Source organism: Orbicella faveolata, unplaced genomic scaffold (genome assembly GCF_042242905.1).
Source record: "Orbicella faveolata isolate gen_17 unplaced genomic scaffold, um_ofav_v1 contig_25, whole genome shotgun sequence".
Taxonomy (NCBI): domain Eukaryota; kingdom Metazoa; phylum Cnidaria; class Anthozoa; order Scleractinia; family Merulinidae; genus Orbicella; species Orbicella faveolata.
The window spans coordinates 1,345,001-1,357,306 of NW_028301553.1; the positions used below are offsets into that span (position 1 = coordinate 1,345,001).

The following is a 12,306-nucleotide window of genomic DNA, read 5'->3' on the forward strand; positions in this document are numbered from 1 at the left end:
TAGAGGGTGTATGGAGAGACTATATTCTGTGAGACAGATCCTTCTTGTAACCACGAAAAACAACCGCCACCTACTGGCACACTCACACTGTAACGCAATCATTTGCCGTGACGCGAACTCTATCCCAGTCTTTTTGGGCGGGGAGGATTTGAGACGAGACATCCGGAGACATTATTCTATTCTCGGGAGAGGGATCAAGAAGAAAATGTCTGTTTCTAATATAACGGCAAGGTATCATTGTAAGACTAAACTTGCTACCTAACGCCATGTTTAAACGACCTTAACTTGGCGATCAAAGTGTATTTCAAAGAGTGAGCCCGATACCATGTGCGAATGATAGAAACGTATTACGCTTGCTTTAGTTTGAGACTTGTTTACACCGTTTGTGTTTGCTCAGCGAATCATGATGGACGAATTTGAAACGATAAATCTCGACACTCAAGAGTGCAAGATTTGTAAGCAGCAAACTGGAGAAGAGCTGATCTCTTGTATTTTGCATGAGATGTTTTCGAGCCCCGGATCCCAGTCCAGTACATCTTCGACTGGAGTCGAGGCCTTCGCGCATCGAATTTGTCTTGAAAGGTGGGATGCGGTTATGAAAAGCTCTTTTCATCCCCAGCAAAAAAAGTCGTGGAAAGATCGAATAATGGGCCTTATTAATGTTGGACAAACTTCAAACCAGGGTTCAATAGAAACTTGGACCCCAACTGATCATTTGGATCATGCAGACGAACAAACTGATCGACAGCTGCCAGGTAATGCCCAACAGTCTGTGTTTACTGAGAGTAAAGAAGCTTATCGTGTGGAAGTTGTCGAGAATGAGCATGGTCAGTGGCCAAAACGTAAAGTCCGTATACGTTCCGTTGACTTGGAAGACAGCGAAGTTGACGACAATGAACCTGTTGCAGCTGTGTCTATCTCAAGGGAACGAAACTTTATTCGGCACACAAGGTCGACATGTAAGTACATATATGCTCACTTTTTTTTTCAGGTGTGTAAAAAACACTATTGTTGTTGAGAAGTCCATGAGATTGTTTTCATATATTTATTTGATTTGTCTTGCTGTATTATGCAGGTTTTATTGACACTGATTATGTTGACTGGTTTGTTATGCATGGTTGGTTTATAATTTAGTAATTACGATGTATAGTAAATTGGCCGAGTCAATTGCAACCAGGCAAGTTTGAAATTACTGAATTCTGTGTTATGGTTTCTTAAAAAAGGAATGTCCAATATTCGCTTTTCAATATTGTTAGAATGGGCAAGTTTCATTTCAATATTAGTTTTGAAGGTCATTCCTGATTGCTTTCATCAGTGTCGCCAACGGTAGATCGTATAATAAAAGGCATGATTATATTGTAGAATGTACCAGATGTATTTTCTCTTTCTAGGAAAACATCAAACAGTGGTCAGTGTCACTTAAATGCGTGATGTCATTCATATAGCCCTTTAGTTGTGACTTATATTTTAAGTGTTTACTTTAGCTGGGCTGCCCAAAATGGGTGGAAATTTCCGATGAAAATGGATGGAACAAAACTGAGCACATTCAACAGGATATTTAATGTGTACAACACTGTTATAAATATATGTTATTGGCTGGCTAGGAGGTCTGTATAGTGAAAAAATGTGACAGAGGTCTTGAAATGCTGCCCGTCAGGCCGCAGGCTGAGGGCAGCATTTTCAAACCCGAGGTCACAGTTTTCCACTGTACGGGCCAACCCTAAGCCAGCCAATAACATGTTTATCTTTTTTCTTGTGGTAAATTGGCTTACAAGTGGGTTTGTTTATGCAACTTTGTCATTGAATTTTGGCTTATGCGGCATCTACAAACCATTTGTAAAAATCTAACAAGCAAAGGAGCGAGTAACTCAGATACTGGACAAAAAAAGATCTATTAAAGAACAGATTTATTTCGAACTACTTTACGTTAGTTGCATTTAGTTCACCAGTTAAGTTCTCCAAAATTGTTTTTCCTGTGTGAAATTTTGTGCAAAGTTTGAAGTTGTACTAAAAATACAATTTCTGTCAGTCGTTACAAATCACTCGAAGTCAGACTTTTCTACGGTAATTTGAGTAGCAGATAGTTAGGAAATTTGTCAAGTGTATTCCACAGAAATTCTCTCAAATACAGCAACGATCAGAGAGGTAAGCCCAATTACAATTGAGTAGACTCATTTTTTTACTTAAATTTGTACAAAGAGAGACACACAGGATTACACACCATTACAGCACCAAGTTACAAACAGCCAAACAATTTCTCACAAATTACTCACAACTTTACTTACAGTGACTTTCCTTGCCATTTAAAGGAGAATAGAGATAAACTTGCGTTGATCAATCATCTATGGAAGTGTGAAAAGGGCGAAAGATTAACGATTACCGCTAACTCGTTGACAAATTCAAAATAAATCAATTTGATGGATCCTGCCCACTGTGGCGGTTCGGATAAAAAAATTCTGCCCGCTCTAGGAACCAATCAGATTGCAGGATTTGTTAAATTCTGCTCGCTCACGAACTGAGAAAGAAGATAACATACAATACTGTACAAATCACCAGATGAACTCTCGACATCTCCCAAAAAATCAAACATTGGCATAAATGCATGCACTTTACGTGTGATTAAACATGACTTCACATATTCGTTTCCAAATAAACTTGAAATTACATCACTGTATACAATCCATTGATAGTTGGTGGTGATAGCTGATGAGGCTAAAGGCTTAATCAACTATCACCTCATAAAAATTGAAAGTGAATTATTGTTTTAGTAGAATTGGAGCTAAATTTCCATCAAATATAAATATGATTTCCAATCATTTCTCAACATAATGTCAACTTCATGATCAATTTTAGCAAAATAGCACTTGCAGATAGAATTGTTATTTCAAACTTGCATTTGTGCATGGTGCACTCATTGATTCATTGGAAAATTTGGAGGTTTTCAAGTCACATGATAGTCAGTTTCCTAAATGTTTATGGTTCTTGAGTATTTAATCATCAAGTAATATTTCCAAATTTTCCTTGCAATATTGGAGAAACTAGAAAACATTGTCATTATGTGGAGGACCTCTGGCCACTGCGCTCTAATTAATAGCTCTTATAATTAACCACTACATTTTCTCCGATTCCTATTGGTTTACATTGACCACGTGAGGCGATGGTGTTCATCCACGGAGAGACACTATCAGCTCTTATAGTCCACCACTAAATTTTCCCCAATTCTTATTAGTTTAAATTGATCACATGACTCGATAATGTTCATCCGCGGAGAGACACTATCAGCCCATAGTGCCGTCTGAGGAAAATGCCCGGATGGATAGTACTCGTCCATGATAAATTTTCTGTAAACAAGTGAGCTTATAAAAAACTAAACAATTGAAATTGTATTAAGTGGGTTTTGTTTATTTTCCTTTTTAAATTTTACATTTGGCTTTCACTGCTTTCATCTAAAAAATGTGAATAAGTAATTTAACATAAGTTTTGAACTGGCATGTGAAAGAAAATTTAGTGGTGAACAATAAAGACAACAGAGTATTTGTGTCTCAGAACTATCGGTCTGATAGTTATCCCCTGGAAATTTGATGTTCTTAAAACTAGCATATTTGCCCTCGAAGCTTCGCTTCTCGGGCAAATATTTGTTTTAAGAAGATCAAATTTCTGCGGGGCAACTATCAGCCCATAGTTCCTTGACAGAAACACTCTATTGTTTAAATAGTGTATGAGTAGCTAGCCAGTCAGATTGCAGCATTTGCATGTACCAGTATTTCGTATACTAGTAGAATTCTACTAATCTGGTTTAGGGTTAGAGTTGTTAAACCATTGACTCCTGTACCGCCTGTACCTGCCTGGAACAAGCGTTGGCCTTTGTTCCACTTCTGACGTCATCACCTTTGACTAAAATTGGCATCACTTATACTCAAGTTCTGCAGGAGGAAAAGATCTTTCGAGATCAGAGTGATCAGCTCAATGGAGCCTGAAATACCAAAATGCTCAGAAATTTGAATGAAAGACTTGGAGCAAAATATCTTGTGACTACACTTAGCTACTCCATGGTAAAAATTGCCCATCTCGATGATGCTTTCTCAGAAATTTTTGAACTGGAAGCAAGCCCAGTAGGAGGTCAATCACTGTAGCAACAAGATAAGAAAACGAGAAAAAGGAAAGGTGAAATAAGAATGTATAAAAAACAAAAAGCCTAAAGACGTGGGTCACTTTCTCATCCAAAATCCTCTGCGCATACCTGAGCAAAAAATCTCCTAAAACATGATGCTAGTGGGAAAAAAGGCATGCTGTCATGTTGCAAAATGCCTTTTTGAGTAGATTGGAGCTAATTTGGCTCATATCCAGACTGAAAGTCTCCAAAATGTCCGAAAAATGCGTTTTTGGCAAAAAGCTCCAGGAATCAATGGGTTAAATTCACATCAGATTGCATGAATAGGTCAGTCGGTCATCCCCATAGTGCTGGCTGGCACAGAGGGTGGTAACAAGGCTTTTCCATTCTAACCAGTCTTTTGTGTAGATGATGTTGTTATTGTTATTAATATTGTTAACTTACTTGACTTCATGTAGTACTGACAATAAGTTGTTCTTTTAATTTACATCAGTATTGCGCAGTGTGCCCTGCCGATTTGAAAATTACTTGTCCAATTAGTCTCTGTATCATTTTGTACTCTTCACTTGGTCCAGTTACTATTACGTACTGACAAGATGGGTAAATAAACTGTGACATTGAACTGCAACTTTATCAATTAGGACAAGCCTGTTTTCCAAAACCACACATAATAATTCTTTTGTGGACAATTTATTTTGTACCTGTACATGTAAATTCATGAAATCCTTGAGAATCTAGGAAGTTGTCTTTATCAATATCGAATTTGGACATTTTCTAGAGATCTATTTTTATCTTGGACCAAGAGACTACTGATAAGCCATTGTTAGTCTTCCCAGTATCTCTGTCATCAGAACAGACGTACATGTACATGTATGTTTATTTCCAACTGTTGTTGATTTCAGTGTTGCACTGTGATTTGACCCAGCTGAAGGAGTTTATTGAGGATCTCATATTGAAAATTAACAGTAAGTGTTGTCACAGGATACTCACTCCACCTAACAGAAAAAACAAAGATCTGTATGGATCATATAAAGGGGTAGTAGGAGACAAATAATCACTTTTCAGATGGGTAATTTGATGTTCAATTTTGAGGCTTTGTTAATCATACACATTGTCATTTGTTGTATCTTGCAGTTAAGTCATCTTGTTGGGAGCGGTAGGCTGCTATGTTTTTGAGGTTAAATGGGTTAGGTCATGCAATTTTAGGCAATTTCAGCACTGATCAAATGGTCATAGAATTAACTAAAATCTCACAAAAACAGCTCAAGACTATGGAAGATCTCAAACAAAACACAGGAAAACCAAGAAGGGACATGGATGGACAAAACTGGAGGGGATTAAAATGGATTGCATTTGGGTAAATTTGGGAAATGTCAAATAAAAGTACAAGAAAATAGAGGGCTGTGAACAGTCTAGCTGGTCAAAACTTCATTGTCTCAAGAAATGTTTGTTGCAAGTGTTGGCGATCTGAAATTGAGTTCTAAGTGTCACCAACTGTTCAAATGCCTTTCCTGGAAAACATTTTGTCCAGTACAAGTTAATTTACTGCAGGCTGTAGTCTATTCATAGCTAGTTCAACCTCGTGTGTAGATTGTTATCTCAGTGTTTCAGCCAGAAAAGTTTACTTGAGGGCCAAAGTGGCTCCTGAAAATCTTTTTTAGGGGTCAGTCTTTTAGGAAAGGGGCCAATAAATTTAAAGCTGCAGAAGGAAAAAATGCATCAGAGTACGAAGCAAAATAAAGCAATTTATTAGGATCTATGATAAAATTTTATAGTAAGTGCTTTTTGAAGTGTTTCTACTCAATAAAGTTTCTTTTGAATCGGATACTGGTATGAAGGATCCGTGCATTACGAAAGAAGAATCCTTACGCATAAATGACGTAGTCAATGCTCAAGGGTTTGCAATGCATTATAGGGCGATTTCAAACACGGTCAGCCATTTGGAAGTTTTCCTATGTGAGAGAATCAATAGAGCAAGCAAAAGGACGGATTGACTTCTTTTCTTATGTTGAATGGTTTAGAAGCAAAGATCTTTCAATATGATTGTCTAGATGGACATAATGTGTGACAAAACAACCGTTATTGATCGTCAACACAGAGAAATTTAGTCGCCATTATGCCGTATTATGGTGTCTAAACCAGAATTTTTGGTCGCCAAGGATGAAATGCTTGTTGCATTGGCAACCATATCGATCTCAATTTCGAGCCCTGGGATGGCTTTTAAAATATTATGCCTGTGTTAAGCCTGCAGTCTTGTAAAAGGGAAGGGCCAAATTGGCCCTTTTTTCGTTTTTCTGGGGGCCATCTCTGATTGTAACGCGGGATCCCCGCAATGGCGCGCTCTGGCGAAAACACTGTATCTGACATTCGATCAAACTTACATGTAGTTTTGAATTCCACCAAAGTAGATCAAACGTGCAAAGTATGCATGTGAACGCACTGCACTAATCTATGATTACTGCTAGTTGTAAATTTCTGCTGTGTCATGCATCATACAAATTCCTCAAAATATTTTTGAGTGCCCTTGTCATACATGTATGTATTACATGAAACAAAGCCTGTTCCAGGTTCTCGGTCAGTGGGGACATTCGAAAAATCGGGCATGCGATAAGCAAGGTCTCGGAGGGAAAAGGAGAGGTTGCCCTCCCCTCTCCTGAATCCTGCTCGTTGCTGATCCCACTTGCTCGTATTTCTAATTTAGCTGATATCCATGCTGAAAATGTCAAAAAATGTCTAAAAAATGTGTTTTTGCCAAAAATCTCTGGTTGCCAATGGGTTAAACTAGTAAGTTATACAACACTTGTCAAGATGACAATTTTTAAAATAATTTCCTTGAAAGTGTAACACTTTGCAACTGTTTTTCACAAAAGACTTGATGTCTTTGCAGTCAAAGACCAGTCCATCAGTGAGAATGTCCTAATGCATTCCAGAGAAAGGCCCCTCTGTAAGCAATAGAATTTTGCATATATTTTGAAACAAAACTCGGTGCTATGAATGTTCTCAGTAGACTCTATAATTTGAGAGATATTTTCTGTTGTCAGTGTTATTTAATATAGCACTATCAATCAAATCTGAAGTTTAAGTAGGAATTGTTTTTACAGCCTTTGACTGTAATACAAGCTTTCAGTCTTCAGTTTAATTTTACTAGTGAGTGGGTGTACGATTAAGTGATTAATGTACTGAAAACTCAGGAAAATAATTTTGAACCATAGAGACACTGGCAATCAAATAGTCAAAAAAAACTTAGGGAGGTTAGGTTTATGCCTGCAAAATATGCGTTAGTTGAGTTTAAGCATCAAAGTATGCATGTTGTAGAAAGCTGCAGTAGCTGGGGGTTTCATTGCTTGACAAACTTCTATTGTACTGACTGGCCTTCCATTACTGGTCTCCAAAATCAACAAACAAATCTAAATCAAAGTATCAGAACAGTGCTGATTTCTTTAGAACACACCCTGTAGGAAAGCACATGCTAGAAGACATGCTTCTTATCTATAGGGGGATACAGAACCTAGCCCGAGCTGTTGAGGTTGTGATGGTGCAAGCAAAGAGAATTTACGCTTTGATAATCAAATTAGACAAGTTATTTTTCTTTCTTTTTCTCCCACTGTTTTCTCGAGGAAATAGAGAACACCTTTGTTTTTTCTATCAAGTCATAGAAACACTCATGCAAGTTTGAGAGAACTTATAAACAAATGGTGGAAACACTTGCCACCCAAGGGTTTTCTTGCTCTTGCAAACTTTCACTATTGTTTCTATAGCCTCAGTAGAAATGGGGAAAATGTTTTCTATTTCTTAATTACTGCATACTTTAATTGTTTGATTTTTGTGTTCTACTCTTAACAGAAGTGTCATCAGATCTTGTAATTCAGCTTCAAGAAAAAGACAGTCTTCTCCTTCAGAAACACACCATGAAGGTTACTGTGGGACAACTGATCAATCTTCAGTCCAATGTCAAGACAGCAGGTGCACAAAATGTATCGAGACCTACAAACTCCAGAAGAACCTTTGACGATATGCTGCCTTATACATAGTGCCTTGTACATATATGTAGTTAGTTTAAGAGTCAGCTGTTCAAAAAGCTCAGCCCCTTGGATTGTGGCATTCTTAAGGTAAAGGTCTTACTATCAGCTCAGACATATTCCACAAGGCCTAATAGGTCAAACCTAATAGGTCAGACATATTTGGTCAGACTTATAGGTCAGACTTAATTGGTCAGAACTCATAGGTCAGAGCTAATAGGTCAGAGCTATTAGGAGAAAGATACTTCACGTGTGAAACATGATTATTAGCACACAACAGTAATCAATCTACAGCAGCTGTTGCCCTTTCTTGTGTTTGTTTTTTTGTTTTGTTTTTTTCTGAAAACCAGTTAAAAAGAGGGTATATCGAACAAGTAACTTATTCCAAATTTTCAGCTATTTTCCTGTCAGCTGTACACACTTTTAGGACATGCAGGGTGCTGTGTATACATTTCCCCAGAAGCCGAATACTATATTTCTAAACGAATTCAGAAATGAAATTTGTAGGATTAGGATTAGTTTTGTAGCAGTGCAAATTGTATAGTTTTGTTACTCGTGTTTTAAAAGTTTCAATTGGATTGTTCAAAAACAATTGATACTATACTTGTGTAAATAAGATTAATATAGAATATATGTTTCATAAAAAATATTAATAATAATATTTTATATGTATATATTTCACCTACCTTGCAAGCTTCTACTTTTTGAGTGTTTCTATATATATCTATATTTATTTCTATATAGCTGTTGAGCAAATTAAATGCACATGCATGCCAGTATCACTTCTTTACTGCTGTTTAGCATTACTCACAGTACAGCCCATTTAATGAGGAAGATGGCTTTTGAGCGGTAGTCGGGAGTGGGGGGGGGGGGGGGAGGGGGGGGAGGGAGGAGTGGGGTGGAGTACTTCAATTAACATACTGTAGATATGCCTGTGGCAGAATTTGGCATCCTTTCTTTCCGCCTTTCTTTTTCACTTTGATCCCGGTGAGAAAGTGGTATCAATTTTTTCTCTTCTAACTTTGTATAGGGATTGTAATGGGTGAGGTCTCAAGAACCTTTGTTACTCACACTTATTCTGCATGGACCGAAAGTTAACACCTCATCAATAGCGAACACTCGTAATGGGCAACATTGTCTTAAGTTTAATTCTGAGGTTTAAATCTTTTAATCTTAGCTTCCCGGTCTTTATTCTAAAATAACGCATGCACGGGTTTGCTATTGTAAGTCCAGGTGAAATGAGCAAACATTTTTTCGCTAAATATCACGCTACGTGACTTATGCGTGCTAGTTTTTGGTCAATGGCACATGAAAAGTTACCATCCATGCTTCAAAGTACGTGCCCCACCTTCTTGAGTATAAAGACTATGAAACCAGTAAGGGAGCGTTTTCATATTACATCATAGCATCCATATTAATTTGTAAGAATATTAAGGATCTGTTACCAGGATTCATGGTAATAAAATTGTAAAGGCGTTCTTTAGTGAAATAGTATAACAACTAGGAACCTGCAACTACCCCATATTCCTGTCACGGCGATTTTACAGACCGATCTAATTTTAGTTAGAATTTACCACGAATTCAGAGCCCCGCAGAAACCTCAGTGAGCAATCAGAAGCACGGACTTAGTTTTTAACGCACTGACGTTATCATTTCACCGGAAGATTAAAATTCCCAGCGGTTTATACTCCCCCCAACCCCCCGCACTCCTTTCGAGAGGCCTATGCGGAGAGGCTCCACTCAAAAGAAGTACTTTTTTCAGGCTTCAGGTATATAGAAGAGTAGGGATTTCACTAGCTCAGAATTATGAAAAGTTGGGAAATCTGTCATTTAATCATTTTTAAGGGCATTTTACTTTGAACAAACGCACCTTATGGCTTATCATTTCATTTATTATGCACTACATGAAAGTGACAACAAGACTTCCTTTTTGGCGATTCATTCAAAATACGGGCCAGTTAAGAAAGTGTGTGGAAGGGATTCCTTTTTTCAATTAAACTTACGCGGAAGGGGTACCTTTTCTGTAAAATGGTATAGAAATGGTAAGGCGTTGGACCTCCGGGCCGAGCCTCTACGTAAAGAACTTTGTGTAGTAGCCCCGCAGGGGACTTCGAGGGTCTGTCGACAGACTGTCCAATCCCTCTCAAATAGGAAAGCATTTCTTTGCATCCCCTTCAACAAAACATTCTCTTTCCCTTTTTTTGGTCTCGATCTACATTTTGGCTACAAAATCAAATGACTGAACACTGATGCATCGGTTAAAAAGGTTTCTCAAACATATAAACAATAGCCTCTATTTGATATGAAAATGTTTAGCTCTTATTAACCGAGCTGGAGGTCTGTATGGGAGAATCTTGACCGAGGGCGTGAGTACAGACCGAACGCAGTGAGATCTGTACACACGACCGAGGTCAAGATTCTCCCATACAGACCGACTTAGCTCGGTTAATAAGATGTTTATTATATGGCAAAGAAGAAAACTTTAATTCGGTTAATGTAACTGGTTTGCCGACAGTTTGCTTGCGAACGGCGATGAGCTTAACTTAAACCTGCAGAAATTTGCTCGTTCTCTTTACTTGTTTCTTTTGTCATCAGGCTTTTTGGCAGTGCCATAAATGATTGAGAAGAAAATAAAAGAAAATGGTGAACATTTTTGCATTTTAGTTTGCTACTTTGTCAACGCAAAATGAAACCGGTCTAGCTAGATGCCGGCCTAGATGGGAAAATCTAGACCGCGGTCAATATCGATTTCAGCCAATAATATTCGTGAATTCGGTAGTTCCCAGTCTTTGTGAGACGCAGCCATATAATAAGCTCGGATATTGGTCGGTGGACATTATCTCTTCGGTGGAAGCGAACTGTTTCTGAGAGCAAAGCTCGAGAAAAACTTTGAGCTTCACGGAACAGATCATGTTCAAGGACAAATATTCGAGCATATTTTTTAAGTCAAATAGGTGTTATTGTGTTAATTATCAATCAAATATTATTCGCAAGTCTTGAAAATTGAATATCACTCGGATATTCCCCACTTCGGCTGGGACATATTCGGTCACGTGACGTGTTTAAATCACTGACACCTCGTAGGCGAAGTCAGAAGACTATGAAGGCTTGAAATGGTCTTGACGCTTTGTTTAAAAACAAACTATATGAAGAAACGGGCCAATAATGCAAGAGAAAGATGAGCAGTGAAAAGCGATTGTGTGACACTGGCTAGGCTTCAAGATGGCCTCAAGAGTAAACTGTCAAAAAATGCGCTTTGATTTATTTACTGGTATATAGCGTTGATGTTTGCTTTACTAGGTACCTCCATATTACTTTATTTTATAATGCTTTGCTAATACCGTGCGCCTTATTATAAAAATATTCATAAGGATAGACTTTCTTCTACGATTTTGCCGCCTGGAGTAGACGTCGAGTAGTTCCTCTTTCGCTAAGTCCGTCGAGCGCGGCGCAAAAAAAAAAAAAAAGGCGGGATAAAAACAGGCCGAGCGGAATTTATCTCGCGCGTTCTAACTCCAGATTTCCCGCGGCCATTTGTTTCACGCACCTTAGAGTCATGTTTGACGGATTAAACGTACCCTAGCCCTGTAGACTCGTGGTCTTCGGTAAAACAATCTTGAACAAGAAATGATTAACCTAAACAATAGGCCTTTGCGGCAGTTGGTCAGGTTAACGATAATTTCTAAATTTTTAGCTTCAGCTAAATGACTTTCAGAACTGGAAAGAGCATGTTTTAACCCATAGACTTCTTTCGTTATTTATCACTACAAAAGGAAGCTGCTGGCGATAGAAAGAGGGCATAGAATTTTCAAAGCAAAGATTTTATGGCAGCTTGGAAACTTCCAAAATTACAAGGATTTGTATGGAAAACCGCTGGAGTGTGATTGAAGGGCAAAGCGTCTTCTTTCCATACAAATCCTTCCAATTTCTAACGTCCATAAAAATTCCCTCTTAAAGGATATAAGCTTGAAAATTTGAATGCACGTTTATTTGTAAATTCCATTTCTGATAACATTATACATCACCAATGACTAAATCAGTGTTTTCTTGAAAGCACATCACGTGACCAACTAATGGCAAAGCCTATTGTCACTAAAAATAGCAGGCCTTCAACAATAATTTGGAACACGAGAAAATTGTAACAATAACGGTTAACTGTATAATCACAACACAGCA

The 12,306-nt window shown here is 38.0% G+C and overlaps 1 protein-coding gene across 1 annotated transcript in view; it reads left to right on the forward strand.

The window, feature by feature from the left end:
- The window catches only part of LOC110040650 (protein EURL homolog), a 9,348-nt gene extending 439 nt beyond the window's left edge, over positions 1–8,909 (forward strand). Inside the window, exons 1-3 of the mRNA XM_020745922.2 lie at positions 1–959; positions 5,014–5,076; positions 7,955–8,909. The exon at positions 1–959 is cut by the window's left edge and continues 439 nt beyond it. Of these exons, the coding sequence (XP_020601581.2) occupies positions 404–959; positions 5,014–5,076; positions 7,955–8,142 (807 nt within the window). The 5' untranslated portion in view covers positions 1–403 and the 3' untranslated portion in view covers positions 8,143–8,909. The remainder of the gene's footprint in view (positions 960–5,013; positions 5,077–7,954) is intronic.
- Positions 8,910–12,306: the final 3,397 nt, after the last annotated feature.